At 36.7% G+C, this 23,522-nt stretch overlaps 2 protein-coding genes across 2 annotated transcripts; both read left to right on the forward strand.

Annotated features, from left to right (window-relative positions):
* Positions 1–1,617: 1,617 nt before the first annotated feature.
* On the forward strand, positions 1,618–3,273 carry LOC147569811 (AT-hook motif nuclear-localized protein 21-like). The gene has a single exon (XM_086656334.1). The coding sequence runs from the start codon at positions 2,052–2,054 to the stop codon at positions 2,961–2,963; it is 912 nt and encodes a 303-aa protein (XP_086512460.1). The 5' UTR covers positions 1,618–2,051; the 3' UTR covers positions 2,964–3,273.
* A 9,979-nt stretch (positions 3,274–13,252) lies between these two features.
* LOC147569812 (uncharacterized) lies at positions 13,253–14,044 on the forward strand. Its single transcript, XM_086663445.1, has one exon. The coding sequence runs from the start codon at positions 13,253–13,255 to the stop codon at positions 14,042–14,044; it is 792 nt and encodes a 263-aa protein (XP_086519571.1).
* Positions 14,045–23,522: the final 9,478 nt, after the last annotated feature.

The following is a 23,522-nucleotide window of genomic DNA, read 5'->3' on the forward strand; positions in this document are numbered from 1 at the left end:
TGAGTAAGTACAACTGGGCCACAAATTGAATTACCCAGATTTTATCCAAGTTTTTGTTCTTTTCTACGTTATGATCCAGTTGTATTTGTCAACTTAGTGGGTTTTCGTTCTAGGTTATCTAGTATTTGGGATGTTCCTCTTCCACACCTGGGTGTAAAGGAAGTGTAAAGGAAAAAGAATTTAGTGGGTGGATAGATTTGGTCCTTTGGAGAAACCAAGGGGGCAAGTAGAGGGTTAGTATTGGAATAAAGGAGAGTTGGTCAAGTCAAGGCAGCTAGCGGCTGCTGACAAAGAGGAGACCCAAAGAAGAAGGAGATGAGAGTGGGGGGAGGAGAAGAGACGACAAGAAAAGGTGGGGCCCATCCGCCGCAGCACCACCCCCACTTGCCCATCCCTCCACCTCGTTTTGAATCTCCTTTAATTGTTAATTAAGCTTAACTCTAATACATGGTTAAGTTGGTCAACTTCCCTTCTAACCACGGTTTATGAATGTTGATTAGAAACTTTATTCTTATTTAGGTCCCTCACTTACTAAATTATTTTAATTATGCCTCTTCTTAATACTAACTCCGCTCCTGAAATCAACGGTTTAAAAAGCTAAACAATGTGAGTGTAATGATTTATCTTTACAGAACAACCTCACTATAACACAAGAAATAGGAAAAGAAGAAATCAAATGAATTTTTTTGCAAGAAAACAAACAACAAAAACGAAGGTCCTGACAACAAATCACATTTTCATCAAAATTTTACAAAATATCTATGATTTTACCGCACAACAAAAAAATAAACATCAATATCGTTCCAAGAGCCATGTTAGGGAAGCAAAATTTTTAGAGAAAGGTAATGCCATAGACAATACTGAAGACTATTTAATTCTTAATGCAACGATAGTGTTTTACGCAAGATATTTTTCAGCGTGAGAAATTAGTATATGAGAGGTTACATTTCTAACTTGAACGAGCTTCTCCTTAATTTTCTCCATTTGTATGACATTCGGCTGAGCCCAATTGAACTTGAAAGGAACTTGGAGCTCCGTTCATAAAGTTTTATTAACAAAACAAAGAATAAAGATTACGAGAACTTACTTCCTCGTTCAATTTCCATCTATTTTTCGTATTTAAATAATTTGTATTTATTATATCCTTCCCACTCTAGTAAAAATAGCGACCAACATGCCGAAGTATAAGCTAGACGTGGCCAAAAAATGGATTTTTGAGGATCCACAATCTTTTCTTAGAATGACACTATAACAATGAAGTGAGCAAAATTGGAATTGTACATGTGAATATCGTGAAATAACTGTTTTTTACATGGTCTCATTTAAGATAGGTGGGGTGTTAGGTTTTGCCTAGTAACCACCAGACCATAATGTAAACCATGTTCCAAAGTGAAGCCAAAATTATTCATAACATTTATGAAAGTCAAGCTACTACTACATATTGGTGAATACTATGTTTTAAATGAGGCATAAGGTCAAACATTGTCGAAATTAAGGACTCAACCCTAAATTTTCTAACCTCAAAAGAGACCTTCTTAAATACAATAATAATGAGGGACAACAATCTAAAAGACAACCTAGTTTAGTACCCATACTGCAAAAACTAAACTCAAACCCACAAGCAAGCAACCAAGAACATATACCACTCTCTCTCTCTCTCTCTCTCTCTCTCTCTCTCTCTCTCTCTCTCTCTCTCTCTCTCTCTTCATTTTCTCTCTCTTACATGGACAATTTTTAAATCTATAAAATTGGTGTGAGAGAATGGTTATGTTTGCTTCTTTTTTATCATCCTCTCTTCATCCCTTCCTCTCTACTCTATCAAACCCTTTCATAGTTTTCTATTCCATTCAATCTATAGAGTTCAAGCTCCTCTAACTTTCTCTCTCTCTTTCTCAAACTATTTCTTTCTTTCTATTTCTCTAATCCAATCTTTTTCTTTTCTCTTCTTTATTCATATACATAAAAATTAAAAATTCACTTCTTTTAATTTAATTTACTTCTTCCTTAATTAATCTTTCTTTCTTTTTTGTTTAGTTTTTTTTTATGTGGGTATGGCTGGTTTAGATTTAGGTACTGCTTCTCGTTATGTTCATCAACTTCATCGTCCCGATTTACATCTTCAAAGACAACAACAACAACAAGATTCCGATCAAGACGATAACAACAACACAAACAACTCTTTAAATCAGTTTCTAGGTGGAGTTGGTGGTGGAGGTGACCACCACCATCTCCACCAAGGTCTTGAACTTATTGCAGCTAATTCCGGTGGTAGTAATGGTGGTGGTGGTGATATGGTTGCTCGTAGACCTAGAGGTCGACCGGCTGGTTCAAAAAACAAACCTAAACCACCGGTAATTATAACAAGAGAAAGTGCAAATACTTTGAGAGCTCATATATTAGAAGTTGGAAATGGTTGTGATGTGTTTGATTGTGTTTCGACTTATGCTCGTCGACGTCAACGTGGGATCTGTATTTTAAGTGGTAGCGGAACGGTAACGAACGTTAGCTTAAGACAACCGGCAACAGCCGGTGCTATTGTTACTTTACATGGTAGGTTTGAGATTTTATCACTATCTGGTTCTTTCTTACCACCACCGGCGCCACCAGGTGCCACCAGTTTGACTATATTTTTAGCTGGCGGTCAAGGTCAAGTTGTTGGAGGAAGTGTGGTTGGTGCTTTGATTGCCGCCGGTCCTGTTATCGTTATCGCAGCTTCGTTTACGAACGTAGCTTATGAACGATTGCCTTTAGATGAAGACGATCCACTACAGTTGCAACCACAAGTTTCTCAGTCATCTGGTGGTGGTGGTGGTGGAGGAGGAGGTGGTGGTGGTGTTAATAATCCATTTCCAGATCAATCTTCAGCTCTTCCTTTATTTAATTTACCACTTAACATGGGTAATCAGTTACCAGTTGATGGTTGGGCCGGAAACCAGTCTTCCGCTAACCGACCACCTTTCTGACCTAGATCTAATGGTGGGTTATAGATCTGGATTTCTTGGCTTAGTTTGATTGAAGATCGGATGATTGACATTGAGCAAGATCAAGATAAACACAATTTGGCCTGATCATCATGACGAGTAAGGTTAGAAAAAAAATAATGGATTATCCTTCATCTTCATGTACAATTAATTAGTTATTTTCTTTTCTCTATTTTCTATCTTCTTCTTCTTCTTCTTGTTGTTGGTTTTGATTTTCATTTTTCTTTTCTTCTATGTTATAAACCAACTGGTTTGAAGATTTGGTTTTGATCAACTAGCAAATTCTGTGCCATCATTATTATTCAATTAATTTGCAACCCTCATATATATATATATATTAGTACTATGTAGTGGCTTTTAATAGATTGTTGTTTATAAATGGGGGCTGGATTTCTATACTTAGTATGTTTCAAAATTCATCACCACTTAGACTTCACTTGAGTTAACCTGAAATATCTCTTTTTCTTTTTTTGTTGTCAAATTCATTCTCATATAATACCAAGGATTAATGCTTCTTCCTATAAACTATACTCTTATTTCACAATTGTTTTCTTTTGTTTGATTTGCATTACAATTTCACGATTATGAGATAACCGGAGATATAAATTGAATTAGTGACACGATAATATAGTGTAGTTTAGTCGGATAATACCACCTATATCCATGGATAAAGCCAGTGGCTACACTTTGTCAATCACTACGATCGTTTGATTCGTTAAATACACAATTCAATGAAACAAATCCTAGAATTCTTAGTATTCCTAATGTTAGATAAGTGAAAGAAATACAAGTTCTAGGGTTTTCACCCTTTAACTTTTGGAAAGGTAATATTACTCCACAACTGTTTTTGTACGTATAGGCTGTAATTCAAACTGCTGAATTGATTACTATCATTTGGGTATTTAGTATAGACACACTTTGTATCTAATGGCTTCTTGCTTAAGAAATAAGACGTTTAACAAAGCACTACTCATGAATTCATGTAGCCCTTTTTGTTGATCTCGCCGAGCTTAATAGTTTTTATTCGTATAGGTATTGAATGTAATTTATAGACATAATCAAAAGGATATAGCATTTATCAACATTACACGAAAATTCTTAGGATCCATGCATTAACTTGTTCAAATAATTTGTTTGCTACATTATGTCCTTTAGAAATGACCTAGTCATGTTTCAAAAAAAGAAGAAGAGGGAAATGACCTAACAAAAAATATCCATCTTTAATTGCTATTACTGATCAGCATAGCTTATCTCTGTGTCTATTATTGTTGAATTTGGACTTCCACATAACAATTGTATTAATGAATTGATGAAACTATGACATGTGAAATTTGATAAGGGGAAAAATATAAAGAGGAGGAAGAAATAGGCAAAGTGATTGAAAGGAGAAATAAATTAACTTGTGTATTTCATATATGTGGAGATTTACAAGTATAGATAGGATGCGAAGCAAAAGAGATAAAATAAAGGATTTAAAAAAAAACTCTATCATGATCTGTTAGAGTCCACTCCACTCGGCTAAACCGAGTGGATTAGGTCCACTTAATTATAGTAATCCTAGTAGGATTAGGATTCCTATTACTACCAAGATTGATGTAGTTTAGATAAACACATACTTAGATATAGTTTTATATTTCTTAAACACTTCTTGTAAACCTATATAAAGGATTAGATCCATAATGTAAAATCATGTTATTGTGAATAAAGAAAAGGTATTTACCTATCTCTCTCTCTCTCTCTCTCACGATTAACACTTTGCTATCATCATCTTTGGTTCCAACCGAGAAGACTAGGATCAACTCTCGGGATTCAACCGAGTTCTCTAACCTTCTCTCTCGGTCTCACCCGATTATCTTCATCATCATCCTCTTGGTTTCACCCGAGAGGTCCTGCTGTCCCTCTCGGTTCCACCGAGGGATCAATCTCTCTTCATCTTCCTTGGCTTCATCCGAGTCGATTATCAAGAGGTACGTACCTCTTCACATGGTATAAGAGCTAGAATTCAAATTTTTTTAAGAGATGACTACTCCCGAAACTTCGGAAACCTCTCAAGTTCATCACAACATCAATAGTGGGCCGTTTGATGTCCACCATTCGGATTCTCCCACTACTATTCTTATCACACCACTTTTAACCGGTGATAACTATCCCTCATGGTCACGAGGAATGACTAAAGCCTTAAGAGCTAAAGCTAAGTTAGGTTTTGTTGATGGAAGCATCGAAAAACCAACCGATCCTAATGAACTAGAACAATGGGGACGATGTAATGATCTCGTTTCTAGTTGGTCATCAATTCCGTTGATCCACCTCTTCGATCATCCATCTTATATGATGAAACGGCCTCCGATATATGGCACAATCTCTATGATCGTTTCCATCAACGTAATGCTCCTAAAATTTTCCAATTAAAGAGAGCGATTTCTTGTCTTAGACAAGACAACTCCGATGTTTCTACATATTTCACCAACCTCAAGGCTCTTCAAGACGAACTCAATTCCTTGATTATCACCGAGCCTTGTACATGTGGACATGGTCGTTCCTTACTTGAAAGAACAAATCAAGATAGGGCTATGGAATTTCTTCAAGGACTTAACGATAGATTTTCATCTATTAGGAGTCAAATTTTATTGATTGAACCCTTCCCTTCGATTCTTCGAATCCATTCACTTATTAAACAAGAAGAGGTTCAACAAAACTTAGTCACTCCTATGAGTATTGACTCCAACAACTCGGCACTTGCCGTTGGAAACAATGAGTTTAATCAAACTCGTTTTAATGGAACCGAGAGACAACGTCCAAAACATCCTCGTCCTTTTTGTGAAAATTGCAAAATCCATGGACACGATGTTTCCTCTTGTTACAAGATACATGGGTATCCACCCAACTATGGTCAAAGAGGACGAACCCGCACACGACAAGAGTCCATCAATCTCTCGGTTTCTGACAAAACCGGTCAGGGGGTGCCTCCAGCAACCTCCTTCACTAATGAGCAATACCAAGGCATATTGGCACTCCTTGACCGCAATAGGCAACCGTCCACAACCAATTCTCAAGGCAACACCAACAAGGACCCTCTAATCAACCTTACCGGTAAGTACTACTCTTCTTTTCATCCTCCTTGGGTCATTGACTCGGGAGCCGCCAAGCATATTTGTTCAAATATATCTCGATTCTCTTCTTATTCCCTTGCACCACCGGATTTATACGTCCGTTTACCGGACGGTTCACGGGTAAAGGTTGAACATATTGGTATTGTCTATTTTTCCAATAGATTTTATCTTGAAGATGTTTTTCACATTCCATCTTTTCAATTTAATCTTATCTCTATTTCTCAAATCTCTAAATCTCTTCGTTGTACCGTCTTATTTGACCGGAATTTGTGTCTTTTTCAGGACCGAACAATGAAGACGACGATTGGGCATGGTAGTCTTCATGATGATCTTTATTTCCTTCGCACGGAGCGTCCAATTTTTTCGATTTCTAGTCTTACTAAAGATAGTTCTAGTAATGAGTCTTTTGTTTTATGGCATTGGCGTTTAGGCCATCCATCTTTTAGTCGTTTTCAATATTTCCATTCCAAACTTCCTTGTTTGAATTTTAAATATTTATCTAATAAAGTACCGTGCGATGTTTGTCCACTTTCTAAGCAATGTCGTTTACCTTTTCCAACTAGTACCACTTCTTCCTCTCACATATTTGAGTTGGTACATGCGGATTTGTGGGGACCTTTTCCGGTCCCATCCACCTCCGGGTGTCGATATTTTCTCACCCTTGTCGACGATTATTCACGTTGTACTTGGATATTTCTTTTGGATTCTAAGTCCGATTCAAATAGGACAATTATGAATTTTTTTACCTATGTCTCCACACAATTTAATTGTAAAATAAAGACTTTTCGATCGGACAATGGAACCGAATTTATCAATTCCTCTCTACAAAGTTGGTTTGTCGAAAAAGGGGTTACCCACCAACGTAGTTGTACTTATACACCCCAACAAAACGGGGTAGTTGAACGTAAACATCGCCACATCCTTGAAGTCGCACGTTCATTACGACTCCAAGCTCACCTTCCTCTCTCTTTTTGGGGAGAGTGTGTTCTCACCGCGGTTTATTTAATCAATAAATTACCGACACCCATTCTCGATGGAAAATCACCCCATGAAATCCTCATGGGTGTTGCTCCCAATCTTTCACATCTACGTGTTTTTGGATGTCTTTGCTATGCTCGAATTCCTTTGGTTAAAACCAAGTTGGACGCCCGCTCTTCCGCCGGTATATTCCTTGGATATCCCAATGGACAAAAAGGTTATCGTGTTTACGATATCTCCACACGACGAATTTTTGTCTCTAGAGACGTCACGTTCGTTGAAAACAAATTTCCAATGTGTCCCTCATACTCTTCGACTACACCGAACCACTCCGATCCGGAACCATTCCTTTCCATCGAAGATGATGACACCTTCAATTTTCCATCGACCGGCAAGACCTCCACTGACTCGGCAACAAACAGCAGCACCATCACCGATGGAGCTGCTGTTCCTAACGTCCAGCAGATTACCGATGGAGCTGCTGTTCGGCAGATTACCGATTCAGGGGTGCCTTCAGACACCCCTGCTGGACCGGGTTCCATTCCCGGTCCATTACAACAGGCACCATCACCCGAGGTGCCTTCAGCGGCTGCTAGTGACACTCCCCAATCAGAAGCGTCTCCAGCAGCCATGGACAGTCCTATACCCGACGCCCCCTCGACGGACCCAACACCGCCCGAGGCTAATTCCGACCAGATGGTTGAGATTTCCGGCCGTCCAACACGATCTCGCCGACCACCGTCCCACTTGAATGATTATGTGTGTTCCAACACAAGTTCCGTCAAGTACCCACTTGAAAACTACTTCTCCATCAATTCATTCTCAACATCTCATCAACAATTCCTCTCCTCTGTATTGTCTACTACCGAGCCTACCTCCTTCACTCAAGCAATGAAATCGTCTCATTGGAAGGAAGCCATGGCCAAAGAAATCTCCGCTTTGGAAGAAAACAAGACATGGTCCATCACTGATCTTCCACCCGGCAAGCGACCTATTGGTTGCAAATGGGTATACAAAATTAAATTCAATTCCGATGGTTCCATCGAACGCTATAAAGCTCGTCTAGTAGCTAAAGGTTACACCCAAATCGAGGGACTCAACTATAACGACACTTTTGCCCCAGTCGCAAAACTCGTTACTGTCCGTGTTCTCTTATCTGTTGCCGCCGTTAAAAGCTGGTCTCTCCACCAGTTGGATGTAAATAACGCCTTTCTCCAGGGCGATCTCCATGAAGAAGTCTACATGAAACTTCCTCCCGGTTTTTCATCTCAGGGGGAGTCTAAAGTATGTCGTCTTCATAAGTCCTTATACGGTCTTAAACAGGCCTCCCGTCAATGGTTTTCAAAATTCTCATCCGTTCTTATTGAACGAGGTTTTTCTCAGTCTAAAAGCGACTATTCTCTCTTCACTTTCCGTTCGCACTCCACTCAAATCTTTGTTCTCGTCTACGTAGACGACATAATCATCACTGGAAATAATGATAATGCTATTTCCAAGCTAAAATTATTTCTTAACAAATCTTTTTCACTAAAAGATTTAGGCCGTCTACAGTACTTCCTCGGTATTGAAGTATCTCGCTCATCGCAGGGCATTTTCCTATGTCAACGGAAATATGCTCTTGACATTCTAAAAGATTCTGGCTTAACTGCAGCACGTCCCTCTGAATTTCCTATGGATCAAAAGCTCCGTCTTAGTCCTACCGACGGTATTCCTTTAAAGGATCCGTCGGTCTACCGCCGACTCATTGGCCGATTACTATATCTAACGGTCACACGACCAGACATCACCTTCCCAGTAAATAATCTTAGTCAATTCATGCAGACACCTAGTCAAGTACACTTAGACGCTGCTCATCGCGTTCTACGATACTTGAAAGGCACCCTTGATAAAGGAATCTTCTTATCAGCAAAAAGCTCTCTTCATATCACAGGATACTGTGACTCAGATTGGGCAGGTTGCCCTTCAACCCGTAGATCAACTACTGGATATTTTACAATGATGGGTGATAGTCCACTCTCTTGGAAATCAAAGAAACAACCAACGGTTGCTAAATCATCTGCAGAAGCAGAATATCGAGCTTTGGCCATTCTCACTTGTGAACTACAATGGCTCAAGTATTTATTACTTGATTTTGGAATTGATCACACAGACCCGATGACAGTTTACTGTGACAATCGAGCTGCACTCCATATCGCTGATAACCCCGTATTCCACGAACGTACGAAACATATTGAAATAGATTGCCACATCGTTCGTGAGAAGATTAAAGACAATGTCATTGCCACTCGCTTCATCACTTCAGACAACCAGTTAGCGGATATCTTCACCAAACCACTTGGAGCAGAACCGTTCAAGAACATTATTGGCAAGTTAGGCGTTACTTCCATTCCCGCTCTAACTTGAGGGGGAGTGTTAGAGTCCACTCCATTCGGCTAAACCGAGTGGATTAGGTCCACTTAATTATAGTAATCCTAGTAGGATTAGGATTCCTATTACTACCAAGATTGATGTAGTTTAGATAAACACATACTTAGATATAGTTTTATATTTCTTAAACACTTCTTGTAAACCTATATAAAAAATTAGATCCATAATGTAAAATCATGTTATTGTGAATAAAGAAAAGGTATTTACCTATCTCTCTCTCTCACTCACGATTAACACTTTGCTATCATCATCTTTGGTTCCAACCGAGAAGACTAGGATCAACTCTCGGGATTCAACCGAGTTCTCTAACCTTCTCTCTCGGTCTCACCCGATTATCTTCATCATCATCCTCTCGGTTTCACCCGAGAGGTCCTGCTGTCCCTCTCGGTTCCACCGAGGGATCAATCTCTCTTCATCTTCCTCGGCTTCATCCAAGTCGATTATCAAGAGGTACGTACCTCTTCACATGATCACTACAGATCATTCCCTTGGCTAGTGATCCCATCCCACCAGGTCGATTTGGGTCGGGCGCTTGATTAGAGTAGATCGAGGAACCAATCCATTTACTCTTAATACTTCCCCTCAAGTTGGAGACAAAATCGAGATATGCCCTTAGTAGACGAGACCCCTCACAAGAAATATTGAAGTGACCAAAATCTTTAATGGAAAATGTTCTATCAAGAAAGGACTTAAGGGTGGAGATTACATGATCATTATTGCCGGTGATAATTATGCCATCGACATAAAAAACGAAAAACGAAAATCGATGTAGTGTCGGTCTTATAGAGAAAGAAAGAGTAGTCGGAAAGGGATTGAACAATCCCAAAACTATGAGAGCGGAAGATAATTCAGAGAACCGTTGACATGAGGCTTGTATGAGGCTATAAAGAGATTTGTTGAGGCGACATACTCGTGACCCCTTATTAGAAAATCTGGTGGGTGGTGTACAAAAATCTCTTCATCAAGGTCACCTTGTAAAAAGACATTATTGATATCTAATTGATGGAGGGACAACTTTTGAAGACCACATAGGAAAGAAGCATATGAAATGTAATGAGAGTTTAGCAAACACAATAAAAATTCTTTTTATAATTGTAATGTGACTCAAACTCCCTTTTCACCTCAAAAATAAACTTGTATAGATCATGAGCATAGTTATTGAAAACTATGAACTTCGACGAAGAGTTACTTATCAATTCATGTGAAACAACTTGAAATTCATAAAATTCTTCGTATGAAGGAAATTCAATTGGACCAAAATCTGACTTGGGAAATATTTCACCTTCCGTTGATTCAACTTCTTGAACGACTTCATTTGACTCAATTTTCTGAACCACTTCCTTTAACTCAATAGCCTGAACAACTTCTCCAGAAACAAATTCCTTATTATGTAAATTGATATTAGCAGATTTATCCGCGAACACAATAATGTCAGATTTTGCTTCGTGAATAATATTACTTGAGTCATCTATGGTTACAGTTCGTGGTGGTTCAACATTCTCTAAGGGATCTTCTTTTACCTTTTTGGTATTAACGCAAGGTTGTTCTTCTTTCTGAAATCCGAAGTTTCTATAGTCCCGTTTCCTAGCTTCAGCTTTTAAGGCCATGTTGTATGCGTCTTGAATAGTCCATAAATTAACTAACTTCACCTTTTCTCTCAAACCACATCTCAAGCTAAATTTTAATCCGTTCAGAAATCGATCTATTAACATTATTAGGTTCTATAATGTTTTCCATTATGTTTCTTTGAGCCAACTGTAAGAACTCCTCGTAATATACACCAACTGAACGCAACACTTGTCTACAGTTCTGGTATATCCTGAACAACTGTTGTTGATAATCAGGAGGTAAGAACGACTCCCTCAAGTTTTCTTTCATAGACCGCCAACTCTGGATTGGAGTTTTTCCCTGTCTCATCCTTACAAGTTTTAATTGATCCCACCAATCTGCGGCATGCCCTTTAAATCTACAAGCAATAATTTTAACTATATACTCATTAAGAATAGTAATAGCCATATTAACTTGCCGTTCGACCTTATGTAGGCAATCGAATAACTCTTCTACAGATAAATACCCATCGAAGATTGGTATCTCTTCATTGATCTTGTACTCATTATGATCTCTACGTAGGTGAACTTGAATTGGAAAATTGTTTCCATGATAATTTCTCTCCATATTAATTGATAAAAAATAGATGATGGAAAAATAAAGTGTATGATTTTTTTTTTGTTAAACCAACTTTAGATGCATCTTTGGCAAATCCATTGATGTGTTCTAAAGTGTTCTTCGCGTAGATGATACCGAACCAGGCGAATCCTCGCTCTGATACCAACTGACGCAGCGGAAAAATCCGTTAAAGAATTTGATCTTCGTCTAAAACTTATGAAACTCAGAAAAAGTCTAAAAACTCCGTCTAAAGACTATAGAACCGAAACTATAAGAAACAATACTAAAATACTGACATTTTATTGATTGAATTGAATGAATGGAACAACTACTAGACCCTCTTTATATAGGCCTAGGGTTTCCTAATCCCAGTCAAATTCAAATAGCAACTTCTAAAAAATAAAATACTAGTTTCCTAAAATTGTAAAACAACTAAGATAACTAGATATATAAGATTCTTCAATTATTTTCTAAAAATCTCCGTGCATCAATAAGTTTGGCGCATTTGAATTTTTTTTGAATTTGGACTAAAACAGAATTATACATTTTCCCACATTCTGGTGCTCAAAGCATCCCTTCGGCTTGGCTGTTGTTGATCGAGGGTGCAACCCTAAAAGTAATATAATCCATTATTGTTATTTTCTTGCATTTTACCTATTTAAAATTCTATATAAATATTCTTGATCAAATTAATCAATACATATCTTCTTTGAATATATGTATGATAGGTCAAGCTTTTATGTTTAAATTCCAGAAATGAATGGGCAAAAACAAGATCAAGATTAAAATCATAGAGGATCAAAGACGACTCGAAAAGATGGAAAAGAAGTATCTGAAAGATTGAAAATAGATAAAAAAGTTGCCTCTTGTAGTTTACGAGGAAATACCTAAAATCATTCATGCAGATGCACAACATTTTATGACTTTGGTTCAACACTTAACAGGGAAGAACTCCATTAGTCCATCAACTTCATCAAGTAAGGAACTTTGTGACAATCAAGTAATAGCTAAGAACCCAAATTTCACCAATATTCATAATAAATAGTTTCTTTTTTTCTTTCCTTTCTATTCGATTGGAAACAAGTGAATCGTTGTGGTGCGATTCTTCGTTAAAGTTACATAAAACCTTTATATTTTGCTCTTCTATGAACTTTGCATATCAATACTTGATCTAATTCTTTCTTTGTGACAGATTATGACACATAGCACATTAACACACGACACATAGCACATTAACACATGACACATTATAATTAGGTCAATTAATATCCTCCTCTGTAACATCTTACAAAATATCTTCAATTTCTACTTCTTTAGCTTCAAGATTTCTTCACATTTAATCACATGTCACACATCATATATTAATAGATAAAAGATACCCTCCTACCTTATTATATTGCTAGATATATAAAAGGAACCAAGATTCTAAATCAGCTTCTATAACTGATTTATGGAGATTACTTCAAAAATACATTACCAACAAAGGTACGAATACTAAAATACAATAATGAAGTTTCTACCATATGTGCTATTTGTGAGGAGGAAGAAGATGATGATCACCTATTCCGATTATGTAAGAAGGCAAGGGAAATGTGGATGAGCTATCCCTTAAATTTACGAGTTGAAGGGGAAGAAAATTTTAAACAATTAATCTGTCGTTGGATGGGAAACAATGAAGAAGAGGAAGTAGTTATTGAGTATCGGTTATATGTTATTTGGTGCTTATGGAAAGCAAGAAATGCTTGTGTCTTTAATGGAGTACAACCAGATGTGTACAAAATAATAAAAGAGGCTTCTATTATGCAAGCAAACTACTCGGTTGGGAGAATAAATAGTGAAGAGCAGGTGAATATACAAGTGGAGAAAGAAATACAGTACTGGAAACCACCGTCACCGGGTTGTCTAAAAATCAACTTCGACGGAGCGTTTTCGAATGATAAGGGAGGTGCAGCTGCTGTGTGTAGAAATGAGGAGGGTAATTTTGTTATGGCTTTGATGAGGAAATTCAAATCTTCATCGGCAATGGAGACCGAAGCTATTGGAGCTCAGTTGGCAGTACAACTTGCTCTATCTATGCCAGAATATGAGTATATACTAGAAGGAGATGCATTGACAATCATAAAGGCTTGCTCGAAGGATAGGGAGGTTATCCCATGGAAGATTAAACCAAATGTTATGGAAATTTTCGAGGGTCTTGCAAGGTTACAAAATACTTCGTTTAATTTTTGCTATCGTGAGACAAATAAGGTAGCTCATATCTTAGCAAAATCTGCATATACGAATGTTTCAAATCAAAGTACGGAAATCTATGAGATTCCAAATTCTATTGTAAGTCAGTTGGAGACAGATTGTTCCAACATGGATTCAAATTCAAGTACTTAATAAATTGAGGTATTAACCTCCTTTCATAAAAAAAAAGATTCTAAATCAGCCAGGGCAAGCCCAAAATTGCTAGACAGAAAACTTTACGATCTACGAAATTTTTAAAATCGTGATAGCTACACAATTTTTGTTGATATAATCTATTTGTATTATGCAAAATCTCTTTGTATTATTTGTAACACCCCTATTTTCTTGATATACCAAATTGGGTGGAAATAATAAAAGTCTAGGTCAGTATTGTTTAGATGAAATACTAGTGGATTTAAAAACCCTATTTCTCTTCACTTTTGAGGAAACCCTATAGAAAAGAAAGAGGGTGCAGCCGCTCCTTAGTGAAGGGAGGAGGAATAAAGAAGAAAAGTGATGGAAATAGGGTTCTCTAGTGAGAGAACAAGCCATGGTTGTGGTCTTAAAGTCATCTAAGGCGAAAAGAGGTAGATTTCCTATCTCCTAATTTTTTTGTAGACTCTTTCAATTTATTCCATGATAGGTATAGTTTTGTTAATCACGTGAAAGAACGATTAAATGGCTTAGAGACTAGTTGTATCTAGAATTTCATAAAATATATAGAGAGGACAGTATTTCGGTCTAAATTCAACTTACATCTGGTATTGATATATGAAGAATCTCGGTGTGATTCTTATATGTTTGGAAATGTCTGTTTGTCTACTTTCTATTAGTTCAAACGGTTCATTAATCCGAGTTCCGAGTGAAGAGTTACGATAGTTTTCGTACAAGGTGTCAGAACAGTGCCTATTGCACGTCGGTTTATATTAAAATTGAATCTGGTGTAGATATATAACGAATCTAAGTATGATTTTTATATGGTTGGAAAGTTTACTTCGTCTACTTTCTAGTAGTTCAAACGGTTTGTTTACGAGTTTCGAGTGAAGAGTTACGATAGTTTTCGTACAAGGTGTCAGAACAGTGTTTACTGCACGTCGTTTATATTAAAATTGAATTTGGTGTAGATATATAATGAATCTAAATGTGATTATTATATGGTCGGAAAGGTCTGTTCGTCTAGTTTTTAGTAGTTTAAACGGTTCATTAACCCGATTTTCGAGTGAGAAGTTATGATTGTTTTCGTACAAGGTGTCAGAACAGTCTCCGATGGACGAATTTATTGAGATAATTCACATGGTTTCTATTCTTTAGGTAATGTATCTCCTAGGTAGATACCTTCTAGTGGTGAGTCTATGTTTTTTAATTATTATTTTTATTTGCTTGTTTGAGATTGCGATCCACGTGAGGATCTACTATGAGCATCATCCCTTCTGACTTGTCATGTGTTGTTGACTTGAATTGTTTGGTGAGCTTGTTTGTAATTCTTTATAAGAGTCAATGTTTGTTGTGTATTGGTCTGAGATACCTGAACGAGAGTTTGATGATTGTGTCTTTCGACATAATGTGTTTGTCGACGTACATGTCAAGTTTGTGGCTATAAAGGTTTACCTTAGTTAAAGGCATGATATTTTCAATCTGCTGAAAACACAAAAAAAGGAAAGATCGTTGTATTATCAGGGTTAGTATTAGATTAAAATACGAGAACCGGAAAACCTAATAATTAATCAAATGACATAAATTATTCGTTTCGAGAGGGATTGGATATATCTGATATATTATGTTAGTATTCACCGTTAAATTTCAGATAATGCCAATAATGAATATGAATGCAATGCTTCCTTGATTGGGGATTGAGCTTGCCTACCCGAGACTTAGGTTTGAGGAAATCTACTGCAGTTGGGTTTTAACCCAACTACTTTGTTTTTCAGGTATTGATTGTGCACTCATGGTAGGTGTTGCTCGTGGATCCAGTTTGAAGGTCTCAAATCTTCGATTTCAAGGCGATTAGCTTGAGATTTGGGATTTGGGGCGCTACATTATTTCTTTCTCAAAATCCATTTGTATTATTTCTTTCTCAAAATCTTAAAGTGGAAGAAGTTGAAGGAAGCCATTGCAGTCACAAAAATTAATGTTGATAATTTTGAGCAATATTTTAATTCAATCTTCTAAATTGAACGTAACATTACGATGAAATTGCTTTTAGGAAGATAAAACCACTAAAATCATATATATAATGTTTGTAATTACATGATCTAAAACATGTTATTGTAGAGTAATTTATGATGTCCAAACACATTCATCTAACTATTTGAATCACCTTGACATAAAGTTGATGAAGGGGCTTGAACCTTGGTCACGCACACAGGTGAATAAGTCTCGGACCAGAGCAGCTACTTTACCAACTACTACTTACGCTTCAACGAAAGTCATTATCTCGTAACCAAAAGTAAATAATCCCAAAAGTGGTTCTTTGCCTAAAAACAATGTATAGCACTTCTAGAGTTCAAGTTCATAGCCTCTTGAAATATCTCATCCTCTATAACAATGTATAGCACTTCTTCAGCTTCAAATTTCATTCTTCAAATTTCATTCTTCAAACTTTCTCTAACTTAGAAGTATGGAGCCAAGTCCCAATGCTGCACCAATGAGGAATGTCGAGCCACTTGATACACCACCAGCCATCACCAATGTGGGGTTGAGGTGGTTGGTGATGATTGGGCTAACTCTTGTAAGCATCGCACTTTTGTTGGGGATCATCTGGTGGCTTAGAAGTCAAGAGGAAGATCAAGCAGTAGCACCACCACCGAATCCAAATGGAGGAGAGGTGCAGGTGGTCATCGATGTACCCCGCGATGAAATGCCGCTTGGGTCATCATCCACTTCTCCATCACCGTCAGAGGGTTAATCTTAGATTATTATGTAGAAGTGTTCTTGAGTTTATTTTAGTTGTGAGTTTATGGAAAAAAAAAATCAAATACTGATTATTATCTATGCAGTTAGAAATGAAAAAGATGATAGTACTTGAACTAATGTAGTTTATCTGATTATTAATACAACAATGTTTAATATATATATGTAATAGTTTTCAGTTGAAAGAGGAATTGAACATGATGACAGATTATGACACATAGCACATTAACACACGCCACATAGCACATTAACACATGACACATAACACATAACACATTATAATTAGGTCAATTAATGTCCTCCTCTGTAACATCTTACAAAATATCTTCAATTTCTACTTCTTTAGCTTCAAGATTTCTTCACATTTAATCACATGTCACATATCATATATTATTATTGATAATATTTAATCACATGTCACATATCACATATTATTATTTTTGTTTCATTCACATATCATATATAATATTAATTCTTTCAGCCGTAAGTGTCATGCAATTAAAAGAAAAAACTCAAAATAAAGGAAAGGTGTGGTAGAAGAATTTTAATAGGAATGTACTTAAACCTTCCATGAATAGCATCATAACATTGCTAGACTTCAAAACCAGCCCAAGCCACTTGGAATTGCTTTAAATTTTTCAGACTTTTTTTGGGGGTTTATTTCCGACATTCTTGCGGCTAAAAACACCTTCTCCTTCCGACATTCTGGTTGAGGCATCATGTTTGGGGAATTTCCAAGTTTAAACAAGTCCATATGGTGTCTTCATTATTGTTAGATTCTTTTTGAATTTCCAAGTTTCTGAAAGATGAACGTAAGAAGAAACTGATAAGTAGACCCCGTTATATTTTTTGCAGGGCCTTATTTCACGCTGCGGGAACTACACAAATTTGGTTTAGCATTTTCACTATCTTAGTTACAGCATTACTTCCACCTTTCGTTATAAAGATTATCAGTCAATACATAGTTCCTTCTGATATTCAGATTGGAGCATATAACTACCTTCGGAGATACGGTGGTTTCACTTGTTAATTTAAATTTTAAATAACAAAATATTTATTGATATAATTATCTTATTTGTGGGATGACAAAATATTTATTGATATAATTATCTTATTTGTGGAATGAAAAAATATTTATTGAGATGATACAATACAGAAATTTTCGTTATGAATAGAGAAATTCTCAACTTAATGTAGAAAGCAATTTGAGAGATTTTGACATTGACCCCCACTTTTATATCGATATTAAGACTATACCCATGTTTTTAAAAACTTTTGATTTACACCCCCACGTGGAGGGAAAACGTTAACTTCTAGTTAAATATCAGTTCAGGACAAAAATGCCCTTGTGTATGATTTTGACATTGACCCCCACTTTTATATCGATATTAGAACTACACCCCCGTTTTTTTAACTTCTGATTTATACCCCCAAGTGGACGAAAAACGTTAGTTTATAGTTCAATTTTAGTTGTGTGAATCAGATGTGAATCAAGACAAAAGTACTCTTATTTACATTTTAATTTCCTTCTCAATACATTTTTCTTCTTCTTTATTCCATTAATCAACTTCATCAACCACAGACAACCGATCCCTTTCATCGACTCCCAATATCCCTACACAACCACCAACACAATCTTTATCTTCACAAACCACCATCATCACCCTTAAGGGGTTTAGTCAGTGATCAAAGTTATATGTCTTCTTTGGTAGATGAAAACTAATTGAGTTAGAGGTCAGCTCAGAGAAGAAATCAAACTTAAGAGTTGATTAAGAAGAAGAAGAAGAAGATTTTATAGGAATCCTGATTATGTTTGTAGGTTATTTTACTCCTTTTATGCGATAATTAATAGAGTACGTAAGATGGACTAGTTGATTGGTTCGTACAGTTTCTAGCAACCCAATTTTGCGTAGGTCGGAGAAGATAACGACGATGATGATATGATGATGATGGTGGTGGCAGTCGATGAAGGGAATAGTTGTCTGTGGTCGATGGTCGATGAAGTTAATTAATGGACGAAAAAAGATGAAGGTATTGAGGTGGAAATTAAAATGTAAATAAGTGCATTTTTGTCCAGATTCATATGTGTCATTCCCACGACTGTCATTTACCTAGAAATTAAAGTTTTTCGTCCACGTGAAGTATAAATCAAAATTTTAAAAAAAATGGGGGTGTAATCCTAATATCGAAATAAAAGTGGGGGTCAAAATCATACATAAGGGCATTTATGTCCTGATTCACATGTGTGATTCACACAACTGACATTTAACTAGAAGTTAACGTTTTCTGTGGGTGTGGGTGTAAATCAAAAGTTAAAAAAAACTAGAGTGTAGTCCTAATATCGATATAAAGTGGGGGTCATTGTCAAAATCTCCCAAATTGCTTTCTACATTAAGTTGAGAATTTCTCTATTCGTAACGAAAATTTCTGTGTTGCATCATCTCAATAAATATTTTGTCATCCCACAAATAAGATAATTATATCAATAAATATTTTGTTATTTAAAATTTAAATTAACAAGTGAAACCACCGTATCCTCCAAAGGTAGTTGAAGACTTGGTTATGTCACAATAAAAAATTCTTTTTATAATTGTAAGGTGACTCAAACTCCCTTTTCACCTCAAAAATAAACTTGTATAGACATGAGCATAGTTATTGAAAACTATGAACTTCGACGAAGACTTACTTATCAATTCATGTGAAACAACTTGAAATTCATAAAATTCTTCGTATGAAGGAAATTCAATTGGACCAAAATCTGACTTGGGAAGTAATTCACCTTCCGTTGATTCAACTTATTGAACGACTTCAATTGACTCAATTTTCTGAACCACTTCCTTTAACTCAATTGCCTGAACAACTTCTCCAGAAATAAATTCCTTATTATGTAAATTGATATTAGCAGATTTATCTGTGAACACAATAATGTCAGATTTTGCTTCGTGAATAATATTACTTGAGTCATCTATGGTTACAGTTCGTGGTGGTTCAACATTCTCTAAGGGAACTTCTTTTACCTTTTTGGTATTAATGCAAGGTTGTTCTTCTTTCTGAAATCCGAAGTTTCTATAGTCCCGTTCCCTAGCTTCAGCTTTTAAGGCCAAGTTGTATGCGTCTTGAATAGTCCATAAAGTAACTAACTTCACCTCTTCTCTCAAACCACATCTCAAGCTAAATTTTAATCCGTTCAGAAATCGATTTATTAGAACATTATTAGGTTCTATAATGTTTTCCATTATGTTTCTTTGAGCCAATTGTGAGAACTCCTCGTAATATTCTCCAACTGAACGCAACCCTTGTCTACAATTCTAGTATATCCTGAACAACTGTTGTTGATAATCAGGAGGTAAGAACCACTCCCTCAAGTTTTCTTTCATAGACGACCAACTCTGGATTGGAGTTTTTCCCCGTCTCATCCTTACAAGTTTTAATTGATCCCACCAATCTGCGGCATACCCTTTAAATCTACAAGCAATAATTTTAACTATATGCTCATTAAGAATAGTAGTAGCCATATTAACTTGCCGTTCGACCTTATCTAGCCAATCGAAGAACTCTTCTACAGTTAAATACCCATTGAAGATTGGTATCTCTTCATTGATCTTGTACTCATTATGATCTCTACGTAGATGAACTTGAATTGAAAAATTGTTTCCATGATAATTTCTCTCCATATTGATTGATAAAAAATAGATGATGGAAAAATAATGTGTATGATTTTTTTTTGTTAAAACAACTTTAGATGCATCTTTGGCGAATCCATTGATGTGTTCTAAAGTGTTCTTCGAGTAGATGATACCAAACCAGGCGAAGCCTCGCTCTGATACCAACTGACGAAGCGGAAAAATCCGTCAAAGAATTAGATCTTCGTCTAAAACTTATGAAACTCAGAAAAAGTCTTAGAACTCTGTTTAAAGACTATAGAACTGAAACTATAAGAAGTAATACTAAAATAATGAAATTTTATTGATTGAATCGAATGAATGAAACAACTACTAGACCCTCTTTATATAGGCCCAAGGTTTCCTAATCCTAGTTAAATTCAAATAGCAACTTCTGAAAAATAAAATACTAGTTTCCTAAAGGGTTATTTCTCAAATGGCCCCCAACTTTGTGACCAGCTTCCTGCCTGGCCCCCTACTTTAACAATAATTCCCGTATGGCCTCCTTTTTCCGTTATCTTTAACATTCCGTTACTCTCTCTCCTCCATCTCATTTTCTCTCTCTGCCACATCATTTGAACACGCCACATCATCGTCTTCACCGGCAGGTCGCCGACTGGCCAAATTTCGATCGACGACCTTCAAACTTTTTTTCTCTCTCTTCTCTCTCTCTAATTTTTTTTTAAATTCTCTCTCCTCCATCTCATTTTCTCTCTCTGCCACATCATTTGAGCACGTCACATCATCGTCTCACCGGCAGGTCGCCGACTGGCCGAATTTCGGTCGGCGACCTTCAAACTTTTTTTTTCTCTCTCTTCTCTCTCTCTAAAATACTGAAATTTTATTGATTGAATCGAATGAATGAAACAACTACTAGACCCTCTTTATATAGGCCCAGGGTTTCCTAATCCTAGTCAAATTCAAATAGCAACTTCTAAAAAATAAAATACTAGTTTCCTAAAGGGTTATTTCCCAAATGGCCCCCAACTTTGTGACCAGCTTCCTGCCTGGCCCCCTACTTTAGCAATAATTCCCGTATGGCCTCCTTTTTCCGTTATCTTTAACATTCCGTTACTCTCTCTCCTCCATCTCATTTTCTCTCTCTACCACATCATTTGAGCACGCCACATCATCGTCTTCACCGGCAGGTCGCCGACTGGCCAAATTTCGGTCGGCGACCTTCAAATTTTTTTTCTCTCTCTTCTCTCTCTCTCTAAATTTAAAAAAAAAAAAAAAAAAATTCTCTCCTCTCTATCTCTAAACACTCCGGCGAAGGGAAACCCTTCGCCGGAGTTCGATCTGTTCAAGAACAGATCCGTCTATTCTTGAACAAATCGAACTCCGGCGAAGGGTTTCCCTTCGCCGGAGTGTTTAGAGAGAGAGAGAGAGAGAGAGGAGAAAATTTTAATTTTTTTTTGAGAGATAGAGAAGAGAGAGAAAAAAAAAGTTTGAAGGTTTCCGGCCGGCGACCTGCCGGTGAAAACGATGATGTGGCGTGCTCAAATGATGTGGCAGAGAGAGAAAATGAGATGGAGGAGAGAGAGTAACGGAATGTTAAAGATAACGGAAAAAGGAGGTCATACGGGAATTATTGCTAAAGTAGGGGGCCAGGCAGGAAGCTGGTCACGAAGTTGGGGCCCATTTGGAAAATAATCCTTTCCTAAAATTGTAAAACAACTAAAATAACTAGATTATTAGATATCTAAGATTCTTCAATTATTTTCCGAAAATCTCCCTGCATCAATAAGTTTGGCGCATTTGAATTTTTTTTGAATTTGGACTAAAACATATTGTACATTTTCCGACATCCTGGTGCTCAAAGCATCCTTTCGGCTTGGCTGTTGTTGATCGAGGGTGCCAGATACATGCCCACTTACCGCAGTGAGGCCTTGTCTGTTTATCATCGGTTGCCGAGCTGCTGGTCGCTGAGCAATGTTATCAATAAGAAATTCAAAATTAGACGATTGGTGGTTTCTCTAAAATGAGAGTTGTTTTAGACTCACTCTTGTAAATATTGCTTTCCAGACTAGCTAAGAATGGAGTTGATATCTCCCCTATAACATTTTCTTTCTCTGGTTATTGAATGAAGTAAGCTACCACATTAGGAGAATTTATACAACTAAACCCACACTAGTATGTTTATCAATCATTTTAATAATCTTAAGAGGATTGCACAATAACTTGAAAAAAGAGAAGTTTACCAAGCAAGGTCTAGGAAGATTGTCCAAAATGTTGGTGGTAGAGTTATCTTTCAGTAACTATCTATCAGTAACTATAATTAAACATCCCAAAAGTAGTTATCTTTCCTTAAAAACATTTTACTTCTTCAGCTTCAATCAAAGTTTCTTCAATTTCTACATCTTAGCTTCAAACTTTCTTCAATATCTCTGTCCTGTTAGCTTAATAAATTGAGACATCTTGATCTTCTCCCTAGAATTTCTTGCTGTATTTCTTAAGGTTTTTTGAAGTTTCTTCCTCTTTGGCCTACAAAACCTGCATCAATCACCAAACTCATGGAGCAAACTCATGAAGCTGCACCACCAATGAGGATTCCGGTCCAAACTTATGCACCAGTCACCAGAAGTTTGGTACTGCCATGGGTGTTTTGGGTCATGATAGCCCTGGTAGGATTAGCTCTTTTGTGTGCATTGGGGTGGTATTTTCACTATGATGAAGAAGATGAAGCACAGCCAAATCCGAATCCAAATCCAAATGGAGGAGAGGTTGAGATGGTTGTTGATGTACCCAATGAAGAAATACCCCATCTTTCATCTGGCTCATCTTCCTCTCCTCCAGCACCAAGATCAACATTAGAGGGTTCATCTTAGGTTTAGTAAGTAGGAGTGCTTTTAGGTTATTTTCCTTGTTAGTTTAACAAAAATATGAGATATTATCAATGTAGTTGTTAGAAGAATTGTAGTGGTATTTGAACAAATACATTGTGTCTATTGTGTTTTGTCTTACAAATGTATGCAGTATTTGTAGTCCAACATATATACCAATGTCGAAATTTGAAGCAATGCTTATGGTTTTTTTCCTTTCATATAGAATCTGTGTTT

This window comes from Eschscholzia californica, unplaced genomic scaffold (genome assembly GCF_041429995.1).
Source record: "Eschscholzia californica isolate CP2 unplaced genomic scaffold, dmEscCali1.0.p SCAF_1, whole genome shotgun sequence".
Lineage (NCBI taxonomy): Eukaryota > Viridiplantae > Streptophyta > Magnoliopsida > Ranunculales > Papaveraceae > Eschscholzia > Eschscholzia californica.